The sequence below is a fragment of the Rhinatrema bivittatum genome, chromosome 6 (genome assembly GCF_901001135.1).
Source record: "Rhinatrema bivittatum chromosome 6, aRhiBiv1.1, whole genome shotgun sequence".
Lineage (NCBI taxonomy): Eukaryota > Metazoa > Chordata > Amphibia > Gymnophiona > Rhinatrematidae > Rhinatrema > Rhinatrema bivittatum.
In genome coordinates, this window is record NC_042620.1 from 2,724,477 (window position 1) to 2,749,431 (window position 24,955).

At 53.4% G+C, this 24,955-nt stretch overlaps 1 protein-coding gene across 5 annotated transcripts in view; it reads right to left on the reverse strand.

Moving 5' to 3' along the window:
• The window catches only part of ZFAND2B (zinc finger AN1-type containing 2B), a 139,680-nt gene that overhangs the window by 37,053 nt on the left and 77,672 nt on the right, over positions 1-24,955 (reverse strand). For all 5 annotated transcript variants that reach the window (XM_029604977.1, XM_029604978.1, XM_029604981.1 and 2 more), the window contains exon 8: positions 19,379-19,455. In XM_029604977.1, coding sequence (XP_029460837.1) covers positions 19,379-19,455 — 77 coding nt within the window. The remainder of the gene's footprint in view (positions 1-19,378; positions 19,456-24,955) is intronic.

A 24,955-nucleotide genomic window follows, 5' to 3' on the forward strand; every position in this document is an offset into this window, starting at 1 on the left:
CTGAGATTGTCTAGACATGTGAGAGCTCATCGAAGAAGTATGTTGTGGTGAAACAGTCTTCCTAGGTGTAATAGGGATAGAGTGTCTGTCCAATGAGAGTAGGACGATTGGTTCCTGAGTCTCTCGTAGAAGCGGCTACTTGAAGATCCACTATTTTGAGAGGTTTGGGCAGTGACTTATCCGAAATGCTCGAAGAGACTGCCGAATGCTTCGATGATTTTTTTATGGTGGGAACTTTTTATGCTTTCCGTGGCCTTTTACGTTGATCCCGCTTCACTTACAGAGCGATGCTTCGACGGCGCCTCATGCGCCGAAAGCTTCTTTGCGTCGTGTGGCGCCGCATGCGTCAGTTGCTTCGGGGCTGCGTTGTGCGCCGATGGGGTTGCGTCGTGTGTCGACCGCTTGTGTCGGCACCGTGTTTCTTTTGCTGCGTCGCAGATTTCTGTAGTGGTGCTGGCGTAGACAGCGTCGACATAGCTGGTTGAGATTCTGACGCACCCGAACGTCTAATGCTCCGCGGTCGCTTGTGTCAAGCTTGTGGTGCTTGGAAGAGCTTCTGCTCGACCCCGATCGGTCCCGATGGGGTGGCCTTTGCGTCCTGTGGGCAGCTCGACCCTCGCCCCTCGTCGACTCCAGGCCTGGAGAACGGAACATCCAGCGATGTGGCTCGTCTTACCTTCAGGCCCATAGGTTTCGACGGGCCAGGGAACGAGTGCGATTCTGATGGTGGCGCTGAAACGCCCACAGCGCAAAGTTGTTCCCGCTTCAGCACTCTCTGTCTCTGGGCAACATGTGGCCGCAGTGCTCACAGTCGTGTTGGTTGTGGTCAAGGCCCAGGCATCTATAACAATGATCTTTCCGCATTTACAGGGCTTGAAGCCCGACGGCCTTGGGCCGATTTCCTGGACATTTTGTTGTTGGTAAAATTTGTTTGTGAGGAGAAGAGAAGCTTCGCATGCGTTCCCGCATGTGGAAAGAAACAGACTGAGGATAGAGATCTTTCTTGCGCGGGAACTCACGCGCAGCAAAACAGAGCAAAGCTCTGTATTTCTCTTTGGAAGCTCTGCCTCCCAGGCCTGATAGACAGTTCCCATGACAGCATGGCTAATTCAGCCCTGCTATCAACGGGAAAAGAAAGTTAGTCAAGACTAAAAGCAGACAATCAAGCATAAGATTTAAAAGCAGTTTCAAAAAGGTGGGTCTCTAGATGGGATTTAAACATGGCAAGAGAGGGATCCTGACACACCAGCTCAGGAAGACTATTCCAAGCACACGGCACAGCCAGGTGAAAAACACAGAGTCTGGAATTGGCAGTAGAGGGGCACAGATAGGAGTGACTTATCTGACGAGCGGAGCGCATGATGAGAGGTGTAGGGAGAGATAAGAGAGGAGAGGTAGTGAGGAGCTGCAGAGGGAAGGCATTTGTAGGTGAGAAAGAAGAGCCTGAACTGTATATGTAGGAGCAGATAGGAAACCAATGCAGTGACGGGTTTGTAAGCATAGTGACTGTGGTGAAAGATAAATCATGTAGCTGAATTTAGGACAGATTGCAGGGAGAGAGATGGATCACTGGGAGACCTGTGAGGAGCAGGGTGTAATAGTGTAAGCAGGAGGAGATGAGAGAGAGGAAAGGGTTCTGGTATGGGTGTAGGGACTTTGGGTGAAAGATAAGTCATGCAGCTGAATTTAGGACAGATGCAGGGAGAGAGATGGATCACTGGGAGACCTGTGAGGAGCAGGATGTAATAGTGTAAGCAGGAGGTGATGAGAAGAAAATTATTCCTTACCTGCTAATTTTCGTTCCTGTAGTACCATGGATCAGTCCAGACGGTGGGTTATGTCCCCCGTCCAGCAGATGGAGTCAGACCAAGCTTCGAGGGGGGACGGACCCATATATACCAGCACCCCCTCTGCAGGAGTTCAGTATCGAGTATATCAAAGCCCGATAGAGAAAACTAAGAAACATTCTGGATCAAGTTTGCTTAACCATGCATGCAAAAAACAACGGTAACATCAACAGAAAACTGTAGGCAAACAATCAACTTGTAGGGAGCTGTGTGAGACACAGAAACACAGAAGACTGCTATAGAGTGTGAGAGCAGAACGGAGCAGGACGAAAGACCCAAATGTGGCGGGCGTCTGGACTGATCCATGGTACTACAGGAACAAAAATTAGTAGGTAAGGAATAATTTTCTTTTCCCTGTACGTACCAGGATCAGTCCAGACGGTGGGATGTACCCAAGCTTCCCTAAACTGGGTGGGGTCCTGCGAGGCCTGCTCGAAGAACCTGCTCGCCAAAATGTCCAAACTCTGAAGAGGCGAGATACAGTCTATAGTGCCTCGAGAACGTGTGCAGTGACTTCCAGGTTGCTGCACGACAGATCTCCTGAGACGAGACAGAACGGGTCTCTGCCCAGAAGGCCGCTTGAGAGCGCGTAGAGTGAGCTACGATGCCTGGAGGAGGAGTACGTGCCGCTCCAATGTATACAGCGGCAATACAGTCCTTTAACCACCGGGCGATAGTCGTCTTCGAGGCCCGGGAACCCTTCCGGGGACCAGACCAAAGGACGAACAGATGATCCGAAATCCTGAAAGCATTAGTAGCGTCCAGATAGTGAAGCAATGTGCGCTTGACATCCACCCGCCGAAGATCCCTTGGCTCGGAGGAAGCGAAGGACGGAAGCTCCACCGTCTGGTTCAAGTGAAAAGACGACACCACCTTCGGAAGAAACGAGGGTGCGGTGCGTAGGGAGACCCCCGAATCCGTGAGCTGAAGGTAAGGCTCTCTGCACAACAACGCTTGGAGTTCCGAAATGCGTCGAGCAGAGCAAATGGCCACAAGAAAAACAGCCTTAAGAGTGAGATCTTTAATCGTTGCGCTGTATAGAGGTTCGAAGGGTGGTCCCGACAGGGTGCGAAGCACAAGATTAAGACTCCAGGAGGGACAGGGATTCCGTAACGGAGGACGTATATGCTTGACACCCTTGAGGAAACGGGTGACGTCCGGCTGGAGTAGGAGCGAACCGCCATACTGTAAAAGCGAGCCCAGGGCAGCCACCTGGACTCGTAATGAATTATAGGCGAGGCCTTTATCCACCCCATCCTGGAGAAACTGTAGAATCTGAGGCACCGAAGCCCGCATGGGATTCGTGCCCTGGTCAGTGCACCACAACTCGAAGACTTTCCAGACTCGAACGTAGGCCACCGAAGTCGAGGTCTTACGCGCCCCGCAGCAGCGTGGAGACTACCGCCTCCGGATAGCCCTGGCACCGGAGGCGACGCCGCTCAAAAGCCAGGCCGCAAGACAGAAGCGTTCTGCCTGATCGAAAAATACCGGACCTTGGTGAAGAAGACGGGGGAGATGTCCCAATCTTATTGGCCTGTCTATCATCAGCTGTAGCAGGTCTGCAAACCAAGGCCGTCGGGGCCACTCCGGGGCGACGAAGATCACGGTCCCCCGATGATCTTCTATTCTGCGAAGAATTCTGCCCACCAAGGGCCATGGTGGAAAAACGTAGAGCAGGAGACGCGGAGGCCACGGGAGAGCCAGGGCATCCACCCCTTCTGCGCCGCGTTCCCTTCTGCGACTGAAGAAGCGAGGAGCCTTGGCGTTGAGGGCGGTTGCCATCAGGTCCAAGTGGGGGGCCCCCCACCAGAGAACGAGAAGGCGCATCGCCTCTTCGGAGAGGGACCACTCTCCGGGATCCAAGTGTTGACAACTTAGGAAATCCGCCTGGATGTTGTCCACTCCGGCAATGTGCGAGGCCGCTAGACGGACGAGATGTCGCTCCGCCCACTGCATCAGGAGCGCCGCCTCGGTCGCGACATACCGGCTTCAAGTGCCTCCCTGCCGATTGATGTAGGCCATGGTGGTGGCGTTGTCCGAGAGGACCCTGACTGCCCGGTGCTGAAGCAACAGGAGGAACTGTCGTAGCGCAAGACAGACCGCTCTGGTTTCCAGACGGTTGATTGACCACTTCGTCTCCACCGCTGACCACGTACCTTGCGTGGCACTTCGATCGCAGATGGCTCCCCAGCCGACAAGGCTGGCATCCGTGGTCACCACTACCCAATCGGGGACCTCGAGGGAGACGCCGCGAGCCAGATTAGACGGGTCCAACCACCAGCCCAGGCTGTCCCTGGCGGTCTGCGGAAGGGGGAGTATCATCTGATAATCCTGCGAAATTGGCTTCCATCGGGACAGAAGCGCCGCCTGTAAGGGCCGCAGGTGGGCAGAGCCCCAGGGCACCATGTCGATGGTGGAAGCCATCACGCCCAGGAGCTGTAGATAGTCCCAGGAGGTGAGTTCTGGTGACGCAGAGAATCGTCGTATGTGGTCCCGCAAGGATTGAGCCTTGTCCGGGCGTAAGAAGACCTTGCCCTGAAGCGTGTCGAAGCTCGCCCCCAGGAAGTCCAAGCGCTGAGAAGGAATGAGGGAGCTCTTGGAGAAATTCACTACCCAACCCAGGGATTGAAGGACCTGGACGACCCTGGCTACTGCCAACTGTCCGTGGTTGAAGGACTTCGCACGTATGAGCCAATCGTCCAGATAGGGATGAACAAGAATGCCCTCCTTCCGTAAGGTCGCAGCCATGACCACCATGATCTTGGTGAACGTTCGAGGAGCGGTCGCCAACCCGAACGGGAGTGCCTGGAACTGAAAGTGTTGGCCCAGAATCTTGAAGCGAAGGAAACGTCGGTGAGCCGGGAGGATTGGAATGTGTAGATAAGCCTCCGTCAGATCCAGGGAGGCGAGGAACTCCCCCGGATGCACTGCCGCAATCACTGACCGGAGAGTCTCCATTCGAAACCGGACAACCCGCAGCGACTTGTTGACTTCTTTGAGGTCCAGGATGGGCCGGAAGGATCCGTCCTTCTTGGGCACCACGAAGTAGATGGAATAGTGGCCCAAGCCCACCTCGCCTAAGGGGACGGGAGAAATGGCCCCTATGGCCAGGAGCCTGTCCAGAGTTTGCTGTACCGCTCTCCTCTTGAGGTCCGAGCCACAGGGGGAAAAGATGCACCTTCCCCTCGGGGGGCGGACAAACTCCAAAGCGTAGCCGTGATGTATGGTATCCAAGACCCACTGGTCTGAAGTGATACGCACCCACTCCTTGTAAAAGCTCGCCAGGCGACCCCCGATCCGGGGAGTGGAGGAGTGGGCGAGGCTGGCATCATTGTGTGGCCTTGGGGGGAGGGTTCTCCGAACCAGACCCGTCTCTCACGGGCCGGCGCCCACGAAAGGAACGCGACCCAGGTTCTGCGACCTGGGAGCGGGAGTCCGAGGTCCAGCCTGTCGGTAGCTTCTGAAACGCCGCTGCGCTCTGGCTCTGGTCCGGGAAGAAGCAAAAGCCCTCGAAGGTCGGTGGCCTATCCTCCGGGAGACAGTGAACAGCGTTTTCCCCCAGGGACTTGATAATCTGATCCAAATCCTCCCCAAATAGGAATTTGCCCCTGAAAGGGAGGGAGCCTAGGCTCGATTTGGAGGAAGTATCCGCCGCCCAGTTGCGGAGCCACAGCAGCCGCCGTGCCGCCACCACCGAGACCATAGATCGTGCCAGAACCCGGAAGAGGTCGTAAGAGGCATCCGCTCCGTACGCCACGGCAGCCTCCAGCCGATCCGCCTGGGCAGCTTCATCGGGCGGCAGGTCCCGAGACGTGAGAAGTTGTTGCACCCAGCGAAGACTAGCCCTCTGCGCGAGCGAGCTGCACATTGCCGCCCGCATTCCCAGGGCGGAAACCTCGAAAACCCGTTTAAGAAAAACTTCCAACTTGCGGTCCTGAGTGTCCCGTAGAGCTGTTCTGCCCGTCACTGGAATAGTTGTCCGCTTTGTCACCGCTGACACCGCGGAGTCCACCTTCGGGACCTTGATGAGCTCCAGGAAATCCGCCGGGAGAGGGTACAACTTCTCCATAGCTCGACTGACCTTCAAGGAAGCCTCTGGGGTATCCCCCATTCACCAACCAGGAGCTGTAAAAAGGATTCGTGAATGGGAAAAGCCCGCGTTCGGGGATGAAGCGCCGCCAAAACTGGGTCCCCCTTCTTGGCAGACGTGACGACGGCTGGGGCTATTGGAGCCGTAGGGTCCGGCGGCGGATCCAGGTCCAGCTCAAGGAGGATCTGCGGTATGAGGTCGTCCAGCTCCTCCCTCTGAAAAATGCGTAGGGCCCGCGGGTCATCCCCCTCCGGCGGAACCTCCGGCAGGCCCACGTCCGGAGACTCCGGGAAGTTCCCCCCGGGTACCGAAGCTGCACCCACTGCTCCGGAAGCCAAGCGAACCCGAGGGGACCTGAGGGGCCCCCGCGCCCGAACCCGAGCCTACTGGGTCAGGGGGGGCCAGAGGTGCTGACGATAGCCGAGTAATCTTGGCGAGGGGGGGTCCCCCGGGAGCTTCCAAACCCTGAAGATAACCCCAATATTTAAAAGGGATCCAGGGGTGATCCGGGAAACTATAGACCAGTGAACCTGACTTCAGTGCCGGGAAATAAACTCTGGGGAGAACCCCGGCCTGCTCGGGGGGACCCCAGAGGAAGAGAAGCCCGAAGGCTCCGGAGCCTGCAAGGTGCCCTCCGGAGATAAAATCGGCGGACGGACCTCCTGAAAATCCTGTTCTTCCTGTGCTGCATGAGCCTCCGCATCACGGTGCTGACTTAAAATGGCCGCCGTTCCCGCCAAGGATGGCGAAGGGGCCGGCCCACGCCGCCCGGGCAAAGGAGAGCAAAAAGAAAAATCCGCGAGGGACTGCGAGGAGCCTTCCCCCCCAGGGAGGCACCGTGCGCAGATTCCCTCGCGTGATATCCGGGACCCCCGGCTCCACCACATGCCGCGCAGCGTGAGGGCCAAGGCATCACCACGCCGGCGAAGAAACCCAGATAAAAGCCTGGGGGGGGCCAAAGAGAAGGAGGAACTGCCGCGGGGGGGGCCCGATCGGCCTGCGCTGCCCGCCGGCTCGACAAAACGTTAGGTTGCCGCGGGGGGGGCCTGCACGGCCGACGCTACCCGCTCGGAGGGTCCCCCCTCCCTGCCCCAGCCACCTCCGAGGAGGAGAAGACGGGCCGCGGGCAAACGACACGCGCAGAGGCCGGCCCCACCGGCGTCCACGAGGCACCCGGAGTAGACGCTGTAAAGAAGAACTCACAAAAACCAAAAACACTTACCCCCAAAGAGAAACAAGTTCGCGGGGACAGGGAGAACTATAGAGAGGCAGGATAGAGAAAGCCACGCCTCCCCAAAAGTGAGTTAGTTTTTTTTTGTTTTTTTTTTAAAGCTTGATCCAAAATGTGAAAAACAACTAAGTAAGAAAGAAAGAAGCACAAAGACAGAAAATTCCTGTCAGATTGGGGAAACACAGAGACCCCTACTTGCATCTGCTGGAGTCAGAAGATACTGAACTCCTGCAGAGGGGGTGCTGGTATATATGGGTCCGCCCCCCCTCGAAGCTTGGTCTGACTCCATCTGCTGGACGGGGGACACAACCCACCGTCTGGACTGATCCTGGTACGTACAGGGAAAAGGAAAATTAGGACTTACCTGATAATTTTCATTCCTGTAGTACCAAGGATCAGTCCAGACTGCTGGGTTATGCCTCCCGTCCAGCAGATGGAGTCAGAGAGAAACTGAAAAGGCACCACTGATATACCCTGGTGTGCCCCCTGCGATCCTCCAATATAATCCATAACAAAGCATTATGAAATTAGAAAACAATGGCAAATTCTGTGACTAGCTCAATATAAAGATGAAACGTATATGAACATGTGGAAAAAACGAGGAAACCATGAAAACAAGCAAGTGCCCGTAAAAAACGGAACCCGAAAAAACAACAGTTGCGGGACTCTACACTCTTCACTGAAATGGGCGGGCGTCTGGACTGATCCTTGGTACTACAGGAATGAAAATTATCAGGTAAGTCCTAATTTTCCTTTCCCTGTACGTACCAGGATCAGTCCAGACTGCTGGGAAGTACCCAAGCTGCCCTAAACGGGGTGGGACCCTGACAGTCCCGCACGAAGCACACCACTGCCGAATGAGTCCACCGTCGGAGCGCGCACGTCCAAACGGTAATGTCTCGCAAAGGTGTGCAATGTCTTCCAAGTAGCCGCTCGGCAAATTTCCTGCGAGGAAATAAACCCACTCTCTGCCCACGACGCCGCCTGGGAGCGCAGAGAATGAGCCTTAAGACCCTCCGGAACGGCGCGACCTTGGGAAATGTAAGTAGACACAATCGCCTCTTTCAAAGGAAAATTAGTTTCTTACCTGATAATTTTCGTTCCTGTAGTACCAAGGATCAGTCCAGGACACCTGGTTGTGACTCCGCACCAGTAGATGGAGACAGACTAAAACTTGTGGGCGGAGCCATATATGCCCCTGTGCCAGTCACAGCCCCTCAGTCTTACGGAATGTCAAAGTAGAACACAACCAGAGAAGTAAACCAAACTAGATACCGCTAACTAACGGGGAAAGAAACACCCCTTCTGGAAACGGACTCTCCAACCGAGAGAGCGAACAAGCGGAACAGAGCAAATCAAAAACACAGAGCGGACTCTCCATTACTTCAGCGCAGCACTGCGGGCGGGATCCTGGACTGATCCTTGGTACTACAGGAACGAAAATTATCAGGTAAGAAACTAATTTTCCTTTCCCTGTACGTACCAGGATCAGTCCAGGACACCTGGGATGTACCAGAGCAACCTACTGAGGGTGGGAAGCAGAGAGTCCCGCTCGGAGTACCCTCTCTCCAAAACCCCCAGAATCGGTAGCCCGGACATCCAGCCGGTAATGCCGGATAAAAGTATGCAACGACTTCCAGGTGGCCGCCCTACAAATCTCTTGAGGCGACACCTGAGAAGCTTCCGCCCAAGACGCTGCTTGAGAACGAGTCGAGTGAGCCCGCAGCCCCACGGGAAGAGGTTTGCCCCGCACCAAGTAAGCCGAACCAATGGCCTCCTTGAGCCAACGAGCAATCGTTGTGCGGGACGCTGTAGCTCCTTTCTTTGGTCCAGAAAACAGTACAAACAGATGATCTGTGACCCGAAACGGATTAGTGACCTCCAGATATCGGAGAAGGGATCTCCGCACGTCAAGCTTCCGTAACTCCCTCTCTTCAGTAGCAGAGGAGTCTCCGCACGCAAAGGCGGGCAACTCCACCGATTGATTAACGTGAAAAGACGAGACCACTTTCGGTAGAAAGGAAGGGACCGTCCGTAAGGAAACCCCCGATTCAGAGATACGCAAGAAAGGTTCCCTACAGGACAGGGCCTGTAAACTCGGAAACACGCCGTGCCGAGGCAATCGCCACTAAGAATGCCGTTTTTAAAGTGAGATCCTTAAGAGTCGCGCGTTTCAGGGGCTCAAACGGCGCCATGCATAGAGCGGAGAGAACCCAATTGAGGTTCCAAGCCGGACAAGGCAGACGTAACGGGGGGCGAAGGTGTTTAGCACCCCGAAGGAAACGAGCAATATCCGGGTGAATCGCCAGAGACTTACCTCGCAAACACCCCAGCGCCGCCACTTGGACTCGTAGGGAACTGCACGCCAGACCTTTGGCCAGACCCGCCTGGAGGAACGCCAGAACCTCAGCGACGGAAGCCGAAGTGGGGTCCACCCCGCGCTGCACGCACCAGTCCTCAAAGACATCCCAGACACGGACGTAAGCCAAAGACGTCGACTGCTTCCTGGAACGCAGTAGCGTGGCCACCAACCGCATCTGAATAACCTTTTCTCTTCAGTCGATTCCTCTCAAAAGCCATGCCGCGAGACAGAAGTGATCCGCATCCTCCAAACAGACGGGGCCCTGATGGAGTAGGGCCGCCATTCCCTGGAACCGAAGGGGTGCCGCCACTGCCAGTTGTACGAGGTCTGCGAACCACGGCCGGCGAGGCCACTCCGGTGCCACCAAGATCACGTTGGCCGGATGCAACTCTATGCGCCGTAGAATCTTGCCGATCATCGGCCATGGGGGAAACACGTAGAGCAGCACATCCGTCGGCCAGGGAAGCACCAGCGCATCGACGCCCTCTGCCCCCCGCTCTCGACGTCGACTGTAAAATCGCGGGGCCTTCGCGTTGTGCCACGTGGCCATCAGATCCATGTGGGGCACTCCCCACATTTCGCAAATGAGAAGAAAAGCTTCGTCCCCCAGCTCCCACTCTCCGGGATCTAGACGATGACGGCTGAGATAGTCCGCCTGCACGTTGTCGACTCCCGCAATGTGAGACGCTGCGAGGTGTGCTGAGATGTAGCTCCGACCAGGCCATCAAGCGCTGAGCTTCCTCCGCCACCTGGGGCTCCGGGTCCCCCCCTGCCGGTTGATGTATGCCACGGTGGTCGCATTGTCCGACAACACTCGGACCGCCTTTCCCCTCAGCAATGGTAGAAAAGCCTGCAGGGCCAGACGGACCGCTCTGGTCTCTAGGCGATTGATAGACCACTGGGCTTGCGACACCGACCATAGGCCTTGAACTGAGCTCCCTAGGCAGAACCGCTCCCCCAACCGGAGAGGCTGGCATCCGTGGTCACCACGGTCCAACTGGGCACCAGGAGGGAGACTCCGGCGGAAAGGTGACTGGGGTCCAGCCACCAACGCAGGCTGGATCTCGCGTGTCCCGCTAGAGGAAGTGGTAAGTGGAAATCCTCCGAGACCGGCTTCCAGCGGGAAAGCAAGGATGACTGTAAAGGTCGCAGATGAGCGAACGCCCATGGCACCAGCGCCAGCGTGGAAGCCATAGACCCTAGGACCGTAAGGTAGTCGCAGACTCGTGGTTGGCGGAGAGACAACAAGCGTTGTACCTGAGTTTGCAATTTGACCATCCGTTCGAGGGAAAGAAACACCTTGCCCTGCTTTGTGTCGAAAAGAGCTCCCAGATATTCCAGGGTCTGCGTTGGTGTCAGATGACTCTTGCTGAAGTTGACCACCCATCCCAGGGACTGCAACAGATGGAGGACCCTGGCCACCGCCATCCGACACTGATCCTCGGATTTCGCCCGAATCAACCAGTCGTCCAGGTACGGATGGACATGGAGACCTTCTCGGCGCAGTTGCGCCGCCACCACGACCATCACCTTCGTGAAAATACGAGGGGCCGTTGCGAGCCCAAAAGGGAGCGCCCGAAACTGGTAATGCCGACCCAGAATGCAGAATCTGAGGAAGCGTTGGAATGACGGCTGGATACCTATGTGAAGATACGCTTCCGTGAGGTCCAGGGAGGCCAGGAACTCGCCTGGCCGGACCGCGGCGATGACGGACCGGATGGTCTCCATTTTGAAGCGAGGAACGCGTAGGCATCGGTTCACCCCTTTGAGATCCAGAATTGGTCGGGACGTGCCGTCCTTCTTTGGAACTATGAAGTAAATGGAGTAACGGCCCTTTCCTTGTTGGCTGACAGGAACGGGGGAGATGGCTCCCAAGTCCTCTAAGCGGCGGATGGTGTCTAGCACCGCCACTTTCTTCTCGGGAGCCTTGCAGGGTGACACAAGGAACTTGTCCACTGGAATGCGAGCAAAATCTAACGCGTAGCCGTGACTTATCACGGTGAGGACCCACTGGTCCGACGTTATTCCGGCCCATCTCTCGTAAAACGACAGCAACCGCGCCCCGACGTTGGGGACAGCGTGCCGAGGCTGCTGCGGGAGAAGGGCCGACCCTCTTTCATTGTGAAGACTTGGGCGCCGTGATGGCCAGGGCACCCCCTGGTCTACCAAAACGCCTCCCACGAAAGGACTGCTGCTGCTGCTGCTGCCACTGTGGGGTACGGGAGGAGGAAGACCTGAACGAGTGCCCGGACGACCTTTGAGGCCGCGCCCTCCTGGGCCCACGAAAGCGGGACCTGGCTGAAAAGGAAGGCCGCGACCTGGATCTATCTTCGGGCAACCTGAGAGCCCTATTTTCCCCCAGGGAAGCCATCAAGTCATCTAATTCCTTGCCGAACAGCAATTTACCCTTGAATGGCAGCGCCCCGAGGTGAGCCTTTGAAGAGCCATCCGCCGCCCAGTTGCGTAGCCACAGGAGGCGGCGAGCCGAGACCGACGCCACCATGGATCTAGACGAAGTGCGCAGTAGATCGTGGAGTGCATCTGCGCCATATGCTATTACCGCTTCCAACTTATCCGCTTGCGCTGCCTCGTCTGCCGAAAGGTCCGCATTGGCTTGAAGGACCTGAGCCCAGCGTAAGCCCGCTCTCAAAGCGAAATTCGTACACATGGCGGCCCGAATTCCTAGCGCTGAAACCTCAAAAATCTTCTTGAGCTGTACTTCCAGCTTCCTGTCCTGAAGGTCCCGAAGGGCTGTAGCACCCGTAACCGGGATAGTAGATCTTTTCGTTACCGCCGAAACCGCCGAATCCACCTTGGGAAACTTGAGAAGGTCCAGCGCATCCTCCGGAAGCGGGTAAAGTTTGTCCATGGCCTTGCTGACCTTCAACCCTAACTCCGGGGTGTCCCATTCCCGGAACATGATGTCTGTTGAGGAAAAATGGAACGGAAAAGCAACTGCTGGACCCGTGAGGCCTAACAGGACCGGATCCATGTTCGCTTCCTGACGAACCACCGCCGGAGGGGGGTTTATTCCCAGTTCCTGGATAATAGCTGGAATTAGAGGTGGCAATTCATCCCTACGGAAGAGCCTGACCACTTTGGGATCGTCTCCTTCCACAGCCTGTGAGCCTTTGGCTACGCCGGACGTAGCGGAGCCGTCCGCTCCTACATCGTCGGGCCCCTTCTGGGTCTCTTCAGGGGAATCAGCGTCCTCCTCGGGGGAGGAATCGGTGTCGGCCTCCTGTGGGACGCCACGTGGAGGCCGCTTCCCCCGCGAGGTGCCGTGGGGTCCCTCCGCGACCCCCGAAGGCTTCCGGGACCTCTTCAGCGGTGGAGCTCTGCGAGCCTCACTCCGGCCGCGCTTGCTTTTTTGTATTTTAGGACCTTGCGCAACAAAAGCGCAAGGTCCTCCGAAAGAGAGCCCGAATCCGATGAAAAATCATCGGGACTCCCCGGGGACCCTGTGTCCCCCGAGGGACCCCTTCCGACCGCGATTCGCTGTGGGGAAAGCGCGGGAGGCAAGGCCGAAGGCCCTGCCGAGTCCCGCGCCATTTCGCGGCCCGTGGCCAAATGGCCGCCACTCCCGCGCTGATCGGGAAAAGCTCTTGGGGCTTTTCTACGGCGCCCCCGATCGCGCGGGGCCGAGAACGAGCCCCCCGAGGCGCCCCCGACGACCCCTCTCCGCCCGGGATGCAGGCCGCGCAGAGACTTTCGCGCGAAAGACGCGCGCGCGCCGAGCCACAGGCCCGGCAGACCGAGCCGCGAGGCATGCCGGCGAAGAGGCGCGAAGACGGAGCAGCAGGAGCGACGAAAACTGAAGAAAAAAAGTCGAACGGCCTCCCCCCGTCGGCGGCGCCCCCCCCTGCGAGCGGCGCCGCGAAGCAAGAGAGAGCCGGCAGAAAATAAAACCAAACCTTTTTTTTTTTTTTTTTTTAACAAAAAAGCCTGTCGCTGTCCACGGTCCTGGAGCCCTAATCCAGCAGGGGTGAGTGAAACCGGGCTCCCCGGTGTCACCCCTGACGCTGCTACTAGGCCAGCTGGGTCCTCGACCCTAGCAGCGGCCTCAACCAGGGGGGGGTGGTCCCCTCAGAACCTCACAACCCCCCTGGGAGGCAGGGCGAAGGGACCTAAGGGACAATTTGGAAAATTACCCAAACAGAAAACAACGTAGCCTAACTGGCCTAAAGGAATAAAAAAAGAACCGACCCTGACGGAGTACCAAAACCAGGGCAGGCAGGGCTGTGACCGGACCTGCACCATCTACTGGAGACAGAGTAAGACTGAGGGGCTGTGACTGGCACAGGGGCATATATGGCTCCGCCCACAAGTTTTAGTCTGTCTCCATCTACTGGTGCGGAGTCACAACCCAGGTGTCCTGGACTGATCCTGGTACGTACAGGGAACCAGCGTGCGATCGTAGTTTTTGAAGCTTTATTTCCCTTCTTTGGACCACCCCACAAGACAAACAGATGATCAGACAACCGAAAGGGGTTGGTAACGTCCAGGTACCGCAAGAGCGTCCTTCGAACATCCAACTTGCGAAGTTCCGGTTGCCGCGACGCCTCATCCCCGTCCACCGCAAATGCCGGTAGGTCCACCGTCTGGTTGACATGAAAGGCGGAAACTACCTTAGGCAAAAACGAAGGAACGGTACGTAGAGAAACCCCCGAATTAGAAATACGGAGAAAAGGTTCCCTACAAGACAACGCCTGAAGTTCCGAGATTCAGCGAGCTGAACAAATAGCGACGAGAAAAACAGTTTTGAGAGTGAGATCCTTGAGAGTAGCCCTTCGTAGAGGCTCAAACGGAGAAGTACAAAGACCCCGGAGAACCAAATTTAAACGCCAAGAAGGACAGATAGGTCGCACCGGGGGTCGCAAATGTTTAACCCCCTTTAAAAATCGTGCAACGTCCGGATGCATGGCAATGGAAACTCCGTCAAGTTTACCGCGGTAACAGCCTAAGGCCGCTACCTGCACACGCAGAGAATTATAGGATAAACCCTTCTTTAGACCCTCTTGCAAAAAAGTCAGAATATGAGACACCGTAGCCTTCCGCGACGGCACTTACAGACCCTGACACCAGGAGTCAAAAACCTTCCATACCCTGACATAAGCAACCGAGGTAGAGGGCTTACGAGCCTGCAGAAGAGTAGTAATGACCGACTCGGAATATCCTTTCCTTCTCAATTGCCGCCTCTCATAAGCCAAGCCGCTAGACAAAAGCGATCGGCCTGGTCGAAAAATACTGGACCCTGCCGAAGGAGTCGAGGCAGATGACGGAGCCGCAAGGGGCCGTCCACCGCTAGATTGATGAGGTCGGCGAACCACGGCCTCCTCGGCCACTCCGGAGCTACGAGAATGACGGGTCCCGTGTGGGATTCTATGCGACGCAATATTTTCCCCACCAACGGCCACGGTGGAAACACATACAGAAGAACGTGCGCGGGCCAGGGAAGAGCTAGCGCGTCTACGCCCTCCGACCCGTGTTCCCTTCTGCGACTGAAGAAGCGAGCTGCCTTGGCATTCAAACGAGTTGCCATGAGATCCAACCGGGGAGTTCCCCACCGGCGACAGATGAGTCTGAGTGCCTCGGGAGATAGTTCCCACTCTCCCGGGTCTAGTCGTTGCCGGCTGAGATAGTCTGCTTGAACGTTGTCGACTCCTGCGATGTGGGACGCCGCAATCCGAGACAGGTGCTGCTCTGCCCACACCATCAACTGGCTGGCTTTGGTTGCTACCGGTAGACTCCGTGTACCGCCTTGCCAATTTATATACGCTACCGTGGTTGCGTTGTCGGACAGAACCCGAACTGCTCTGTCCCGAATCAACGGCAGAAAGTGCTGTAATGCTAGGTGAACCGCCCTTGTTTCCAAACGATTGATCGACCACTTGGTCTGAGGAGGCGTCCAACGTCCCTGAGCGGACTGAGACTGACAGACTGCTCCCCAGCCCGTCAGACTGGCATCGGTCGTGACAATGATCCATTGAGGCGGATCCAAATCGGTGCCTTGGAGCAAGTGGACCGGATCCAACCACCATTGTAGACTGGTCCTTGCTGGGGGTAAGAGTGGCAAAGGTATCTGAAACTCTTCCGATTTGGGGTCCCAACGAGACAGAAGCGCCCTCTGTAGCGGCCGCATATGCGCAAATGACCACGGAACCAAAACCAGTGTGGATGCCATATATCCAAGAACCTGTAAGTAATCCCATACCACAGGCAGGGGAAGGGCGAGGAGACGGCGAACGTGCGCCATCAGACGCTCCATCCGTGCCTGTGGGAGAGAAACCTTTCCCACTTTCGTATCGAACGAGGCGCCCAGAAATTCCAAATTCTGGGAAGGGATCAGATGGCTCTTGGTGTAATTGACCACCCACCCCAAGGAGTGGAGCCGGTGAAGGACTGCCTGAATCGCATCTTCGCAGAGACGTCGCGATTTTGCTCGGATGAGCCAGTCGTCCAAATACGGGTGTACCAACACTCCGTCTCTCCGAAGACTCGCCGCCACCACCACCATTACCTTGGTGAACACCCTCGGAGCTGTCGCCAGACCGAACGGAAGAGCACAAAACTGGAAGTGAGATCCCAGGACCATAAAGCGCAGAAATCTTTGATGGAACTCTTGTATCCCTATGTGCAAGTAAGCCTCCGTGAGATCTAAGGAAGCCAAATACTCGCCTTTGTGTACCGCCGCTATGACCGAGCGCAGGGTCTCCATCCGAAACCGCGGTATGCGCAACGCCCTGTTGACTCGCTTGAGATCCAGAATCGGCCGAAATGTGCCCTCCTTCTTGGGAACGATGAAATAGATGGAATAACGGCCCGTGCGTTGCTCGGCGGGCGGCACAGGCACTATTGCACCCAGCGCCTGCAATCGATCCAGGGTCTGAGCAATTCGCTGTTGCTTTACCTGAGAACCGCTGGGAGAGATAAGAAACAAATCGCGCAGGGGCCTTGCAAAATCTAGGGCGTAGCCGTGAGATATAATGTCGAGGACCCATTGGTCTGAGGTAATTGTGGCCCATTCCTCCCGAAAGTAAGAGAGTCGTCCTCCTACCTCCGGGACGGTGGAATGGACCGGCGTCCCTTCATTGAGCCGCCTTAGAGGTGGCGAAGGTATGAGACGCCCCTGCGCGTGCCGGCCTTCTACCACGAAAGGAAGGAGTCCATGACTGGGAACGCGGAGACAGCTGTCGGGTAGCAAAAGAGGACCCCCTTCCCGAGCGAAAACGGCGTTGCCCGCGAAACTGTCCGCGGAAGGTACCCGAAGGGCGAAAAAATCTAGGCTTGTCCTCTGGCAATTTAAACACTTTATTCTCCCCCAAAGATCGGATAAGGTCTTCTAACTCGGTGCCAAATAACAACTTGCCCCGAAAGGGAAAGGAACCAAGTTGGGCCTTGGAGGAAGAGTCCGCCGCCCAATGACGCAGCCAGAGTAACCTCCGTGCCGACACAGCCGAAGACATAGACCGGGCCGAAGTGCGGAGGAGGTCATAAAAGGCATCCGCGGAGTAAGCCACCGCGGATTCTATACGGTTTGCTTGCTCTGCTTCATCCGGAGGCAGATCTTGAGATGTCAACATCTGTTGTACCCAACGAAGGGTAGCCCTTTGTACCATGCAGCTGCAAACGGCCGCCCTTACTCCCAAGGCCGAAACCTCAAAGATGCGCTTAAGCAACGTCTCCAGCTTCCGATCTTGAAGATCCTTAAGGGCCGTACCCCCTGTTACGGGAATGGTGGTATGTTTAGCCATGGCAGTGACCGCCGAAACCACCCTTGGCACCCTAAGGAGCTCCAAGGAATCCGCAGGGAGAGGGTAAAGCTTATCCATAGCGCGGCTGACCCTAAGAGTTGCCTCCGGATTATCCCATTCCCGGGATACAAGCTGAAACAGTTTATTATGAAAAGGAAAGGCATGCGCAGGCGTGCGGAGCCCGTCTAATTCAAAATCCCCTGGCTGGGAATTGGAGTCAACCTGGGGTACTGGAATCTTTAGTTCCCGAAGAACATGGGCAATCAAGGGATCCAGTTCTTCCTTATGAAATAAGTGGAGTATCTGAGGATCATCCCCCTCAACCGGGTCCGTACCCCCTACATCCATATCAGGATCCGGCGTGGACGGATCCTGTGAAGGGGGGCCGGAGCTACATGCTGAGGAGGTTTTGGAGGGGGAGCCGAAGGAGCTGGAGCAGCCTGCTGCGGAGGTTGAGGAGGAGCCGGGGCTGCATCCCCCAAGCCAAAGAGACCAGTAGAAAGTCTCCCCCGTTTATCTGGGGCAGGAGTACCCTGCTCCCATTCCGCTTCGGCCTCCATATAAGCCTTGTGGAGCAAAAGTACAAATTGTGAGGAAAAGGGATGAGGCCTCTTCAAAGAACCTCCTTTTGCTCCCACAGGTGGCAAATTAACAGGCCCTGGTAACCCGCGGGGGCTAAGATCCGGTGGGGACAGGGGGAGGGGGGGAGTCATCCCCTTCTTCCGACGAAACCGCACCGCGATCCGAGTCATTTAAAATGGCTGCCGAATTTTCTAAAATGGCCGCCGCCCCCGGTATCGGCAGCACGGACTGCCGAGATTTGGCCGACGCTGGCCGTGCCCCACGCCGCGGGGAAGGGGAGCTCCTGGCCGCGGCTGACCCCCGCGAGGAACCCTCACCCCCGGGAAGGCACCGGGAGCAAAGGCCCTCGCGGGAGAGCCGACGGCCCGGCTCCCCACATGCCGTACAAACAGTGCCTCGGGGCATGGTTTTTTTTTAACACCAAAAAACGGCGCGAGTAAGGGCTGGGTGACAAGCCACCCCTTCCGGAGACCACAGTGAGGAACGCAGGCAGTGGACACAATTACCTCGTTTTTAATTTTTTTTTTTTTTTTTTTAATAGCGCTGCCACCGGCAGCTAAAGTACCTCACAGACAAGTGGCTGGTGGAGCCTGCAGGGGGTGTAGCACACCCGACTAAACTTTCTTCTCCGAGGAATGAAACTTCTCAGGAGGCGGATAGGGAGAGTGACCGGCCCACCGATTAATCCTCCCCTCCTCTCACTGGGTAAGACTGAAAAAAAAAAACCCCGGAAAAGGCTGTAGGGCAGTGCCCTGCCTGGCCTGCTATGGCTCCACTTATTATTACCAAATTAGGTACAAATCACTAATTGATCCAGTCACAGGATTTCTCCTCTATATTAAGTCAAACCTGATAGGGAAATCCCTTCACAATTCAATTTACAGGAGATCAGGACCGCAAGGTTATGCTCTCTCATCTGCTGGAGTCAGAGATATACTGGAGGATCGCAGGGGGGCGCACCAGGGTATATGGGAGGTGCCTTTTCAGTTTCTCTCTGACTCCATCTGCTGGACGGGAGGCATAACCCAGCAGTCTGGACTGATCCTGGTACGTACAGGGAAGAGTGGATAAGGGTTCTGGTAGTGTGTTCAGAAAGCAAAGGATGGATTTTGGCAATGTTATAAAGAAAGAAACGACACATTTTAGCAGTGTTTTGGATATGCATAGAGAAGGCGAGAGAGGAGTTGAAGAGGACTCCAAGGTTATGAGCTGATGGGATAGAGACGACGACTTACCTCAGAAACAGAGAAAGGAGGAAGAGAGGAGGTGGTCTTGGGGGGAAAGATAAGGAGCTCCGTCTTGACCATGTTGAGTTAAAGGAGGTGGCGGGAGATCCAGGCAGCAATGTCAGTTAGGCAAAAGCATAGCATGCGTTTCACTCCCTTCTGGTATATACTGCAGCTCCTGCCTCCCGCTACCAGTTGCTGGAGCACATCTGTGATATCACTGTGGCCAGACAGGGGCTCCAATTCCCCAAGTGTTAGCCTTGCAGTCCTATTTATTATGTCATACCTGTATGTATGAGCTGAGGCCACTGCAGGGTCTGTCAAGGAGTTCTCCAGAGCTCTCTGTAATGCCTCCTCCTCACTCTAGAGTAAAGAGACAAGAGATGTCCAGTGGTGAGTGCACTAAGCAATATGTTAAGCTGCACAACTGACACGTTGGCCTAGTCTGGCTGACACGTTGGCCTAGTCTGGCTGACACTTGCTCAACTCCTTCAGTTGGCAATTTGTGAAGCCAATCCCCAAACTGTGCTCCTTCTATGCTAAAGAGCCCAGAAGCTGCTGCACGAGATCTGGCTTCTGGAAGTTGGATCTAAACAGTCTCCAATGTCCTTATAAAGCATTTTAAGAACATTAAGCAAAAGCATCAGCACTGCAGCAAATTCAAAATCAAATTTTTACTTCCTTTTCCAATGAAATCTGCACAAAGCAAGGAACACAATTAGCTAAAGTACATGTATACAAACCAAGGGCACACTGTAAACAATTAATGCATTAATTTACATTCCCAGTAAAAACTGCCAAGGTTTCAGTTCTAGCAAAAACCAGCTCCCTTTTTCAAAGTCAGTATGTCCCTATGAGTTTGGTTTGTGCTGAAGAAAGATGGAAGGAAGGCAAAACAATTACAGTCATGGTTAAAAGGTGAGATGAAAGAGGTTATTTTAGCCAAAAATCATTCTTCAAAAATTAGAAGAAGGATCCATCTGAAGAAAATAGGAAAAAGCATAAGCACTGTCAAGTTAAGTGTAAAACATTGATAAGACAGGCGAAGAGAGAATTTGAAATGAAGTTGGCCCTACAGGCAAAAACTCATAATAAAAATTTTAAAATATATCCAAAGCAAGAAACCTGTGAGGGAGTCGGTTGGACCATTAGATGACAGAGGGGTTAAAGGGGCTCTTAGGGAAGATACGGCCATTGCAGAAAGACTAAATGAATTCTTTACTTCCGTGTTTACTAATGAGGATGATGGGGAGATACCAGTTCCTGAGATGGTTTTCAGGGGTGATGAGTCAAGAAGATGTAGTAGGCCAGATTAACAAACTAGAGTAGCAAATTACCTGGACCGGATGGTATGCATCCTAGGGTACTGAAGGAACTAAAAAATGAAATTTCTGATCTATTAGTTAAAATTAGTAACCTATCATTAAAATCATCCATTGTACCTGAAGACTGGAGGGTGGCCAATATAACCCCAATATTTAAAAAGGGATCCAGGGGCGATCCGGGAAACTATAGACCAGTGAACCTGACTTCAGTGCCGGGAAAAATAGTGGAAACTATTCTCAAGATCAAAATCATAGAGCATATAGAAAGACATGATTTAATGGAACATAGTCAACATGGATTTACCCAAGGGAAGTCTTGCCTCACAAATCTGCTTCATTTTTTTTTGAAGGGGTTAATAAATATGTGGATAGAGGTGAACCAGTGAACTTGGGAAAACTGTTTTATTTGTATAATGTAAGATAAAAGCTAGAAATGTTTGTCAATGTGATTAAGGATTTTCAAAATTTTGCCACAAAAGTCTACCCTGATCTACTGCAGAAGGCTGCGGGCCTGTACCTTAGATCTTTTCCTCCCTGTTGTCTTTTTTGGGGGGTGGGGGGGAACTACAATAGCACCAACAGTGCCTAGAGATAGCAAAAATATTAAATACATCAATATATAGAGTATTTGTATTTTCAGAAAGCTTTTGACAAAGTCCCTCATGCCAGACTCCTCAGATGTCCTCTTGTGGATCAGTAACTGGTTAAGAGCCAGAAACAGAGGGGAAGACTAGAGAGTCAGATTTCCATATGGAGAAAGGTCATTAATGTGGTACCACAGCGCTCTGAACTGGGGCCTGAGCTGCTTTCATTTCACCTCATCTTCTCCCATATATCGGCCATCCTCAACCAGCGCCCTCAACACCCTCCTTACCAACTCCTACTCCCACAGCCCATGGGAGCCTAACTCTCACCTTCCGGCACCCCCAGGGAAGCTTAACATCATTTACACATGATCTAGAACAAAAGAACAAGGCAGGGAATTACGTTTACAAAAACAATATTATTCAAAGCTGTTAAAACAGCAGTGGACTGCGAGGACCTTGTGAGACTTGAGACTGGGCAATTGAATTAATGTGGAAAAGAATAAAGTGGTGCACATAGGGAAAAATAATCCTGACTACAGGTAGATGATGCCGGGCTCTGTACTGGGAGTCACCACCCAGGAATAGGACCTTGGAATCCTTGTGGATAATATGTTGATATCCTCTGCTCAATGCATGGCAATGGTCAAAAAAAGCAAATGCAATGTTGGGAATGATCAAAAAAAAAAAAAATAGAGATTAGAAGAGATTCATGGTGTGACTGCAGCTTAAGTATTGTGTGCAGTTCTGCAGAAAGACAGAGCAGATTTAGAAAAGGTGCAGAGGAGGGCAACAAAAATGATAGAGGGGGGGGGGGGGTGGAACGACTCCCCTGTAAAGAGAGGCAGTGCAGCCGACGGCTTTGCAGCTTGGAAAAGAGACGGCTGAGAGGGAACATGACAAGTTTATAGAGTCATGAGTGGGGTGGAATGGGTAACTAAAGGAAAATTGGTTCTTACCTGCTAATTTTCGTTCCTGTAGTACCATGGATGAGTCCAGACCCTGGGTTATGTCACCAATCCAGCAGAGGGAGGCAGAGAAACATTCTAATGACTCTGACGTATACCCTGGGGTGCCACCTGCAGTCCCTCAGTATTGACCAGTATCAAAGCAGAAATTTAACTACTAACATATTAACTAGCTATCTAAACAGGAGAACGAATTTCCAACTCACAAATCCTAAATGGAAGCAGAATCCCCCCCCAAAATAATCTTGGGAATAAACAAGAAAATATTAAGAAAAATAGACAACATGAAAGGCGGTTTAATCATCCAAACATTGAACGAGCGGACTCTCCGAAAAGATAAATATAATACACAGACATAAAGGGTGGGCATCTGGACTGATCCATGGTACTACAGGAACGAAAATTAGCAGGTAAGAACCAATCTTCCTTTCCCTGTACGTACCTGCATCAGTCCAGACCCTGGGATGTACCAGAGCTGATTCAATTAGGGTGGGACCCAGAGAGTCCTGCTCGGAGAACACTCTCTCCGAAGGCTGCCGAACTTGGAGCATGAACATCCAAGCAGTAATGACGAGCAAAAGTATGCAACGACTTCCAAGTCGCTGCTTTACAAATCTCCTGAGGAGAAACTGACATTCTGCCCAAGAGGTAGCCTGTGACCTAGTAGAATGAGCTCTCAACCCTTCAGGAAGGTCATGACGAGCTAGAAGATAAGCTGAACGAATTGTCTCTTTTAACCAACGAGCAATTGTAGCCTTCGAAACCTTATGACCTTTGCGAGGGTCACTCCACAAAACAAACAAATGATCAGACAATCGAAAATTGTTTGTAACTTCAAGATAATGCAACAGAGCTTGTCGTACATCCAATTTTTTTAAGATCCCTAGAGGAAAGATCCAAACGATCTAAAGACGGAAAAGCCGGAAGCTCTATGGACTGATTTAAATGGAAAGAAGATACCTTAGGTAAAAAAGATGGTACAGTCCATAATGAAATTCCTGTATCAGAAATTCTAAGAAAAGGCTCTCTGCAAGACAAGGCCTGCAATTCTGAAATTCTACGAGCTGAAGAAATGGCCACAAGAAACACCACCTTCAATGTCGCATGATTAAGGGGTTCAAAGGGAGCTGAACACAGAGCCCTAAGAACCAAATTCAAACTCCAAGCAGAACAAGGATTCCGAAATGGAGGACGTAGATGTTGCGCACCTTTGAGAAAATGCGCTACATCCGGATGCGCAGCCAAGGATAATCCCTGAACCTTACCACGAAAACATCCAAGTGCTGCTACTTGTATCCGTAAGGAACTACAGGACAAACCCTTGGCTAAACCGTCTTGTAAAAAAGATAAAATATTGGATACCGAAGAGTGAAATGGATCTACTTGATGCTCATTACACCAAGTTTCAAAAACCTTCCACACCCTTGCATAAGGCAAAGATGTAGAAGGTTTTCTAGAATGCAATAAAGTAGTCACTACAGCATCTGAATAACCTTTATTCTTTAACAGACGCCTCTCAAAAGCCATGCCGCTAGAGAGAAGCGTTCGACCTCTTCCAAACAAACCGGACCCTGAGGCAGAAGGCAGGGAAGATCTCGAAATTGAAGGGGACCATCCAGTGCTAGTATGACCAGGTCCGCGAACCATGGACGGTGTGGCCACTCCAGAGCCACTAAGACAACGTCGACTTGTTGAACTTCTATCCAACGCAGAACCTTGCCGATTAGAGGCCAGGGAGGGAATACGTACAGAAGAACATCCCTTGGCCAAGGAAGTACCAGAGCATCTACTCCTTCCGCTCCTCTTTCCCTCCTGTGGCTGAAGAACAGAGGGGCTTTGGCATTCTAAAATGTGGCCATGAGAGCCATTGCCGGAGTGGACCATCTGTTGCATATCATTTGATAGGCTTCCTCGCACAGTTCCCACTCGCCTGGGTCGAGATGATGCAGACTGAGAAAGTCGGCTTGAATGTTGTCCACCCCGGCAATGTGTGAAGCTTCGATGCTGAGCAGATGTTGCTCCACCCAGGCGATCAGCTGTTGTGCTTCCTGAGCTACCAGGAAGCTTCAGGTTCCTCCCTGACGGTTGATGTACGCTACCGTGGTTGCATTGTCGGAAAGAACCCGAATCGACTTCCCGCAAAAGAGAGGTTGAAGAGCGATTAAGGCTAAACGAACCGCTCTGGTCTGTAAAAGATTGATCGATCACTGCGCTTCCTCTTCGGACCACTGACCCTGAACAGATATATTCTGACATACCGCTCCCCAGCCTGAAAGACTGGCGTCGGTAGTGACCACAGTCCATTCCGGAATCTCTAGTGGTACAACTCGTTGCAGATTCGCTGTCTGTAACCAACAATCTAGGCTGGAACGAGCCGTCTCTGTAAGAGGAAGGGGAAGGTGGTATAGTTCCGAAAACAGATTCCAGCGTGAAAGCAATGCAGACCGAAGTGGTCTCATGTGCACAAAGGCCCAGGGAACCAACTCCAGAGTAGAGGTCATTGAACCTAAAACTATCAAGTAATCCCGCACACAAGGAATAGGAATAGACTAAGTCTCGAATTTGTGATTGAAGCTTGAGAAGGCGATGCTCCAGAAGGAACACTATCCCTTGACGAGTGTCGAACCGTGCACCCAAAAACTCCAGAGATTGGGAAGGTAATTGGTGACTCTTGTCTTCGTTGATCACCCAGCCTAGAGACTGCAAAAGGCTGATTACCCTGTTGATTGTATAATAACAAAGAGATTCCGACTTCGCTCGAATCAACCAGTCGTCCAGGTACGGATGTACCAACAGGCCCTCCTTCCTGAGTTGAGCGGCCACCACAACCATTATTTTGGTAAATGTTCTGAGAGCTGTGGCTAATCCAAACGGGAGAGCCCTAAATTGATAATGTTGCCCTAGAATGCAAAACCTGAGAAACTTCTGATGATTGGATCGAATGCCGATATGAAGATAAGCTTCGGTGAGGTCGAGAGATGCTAGA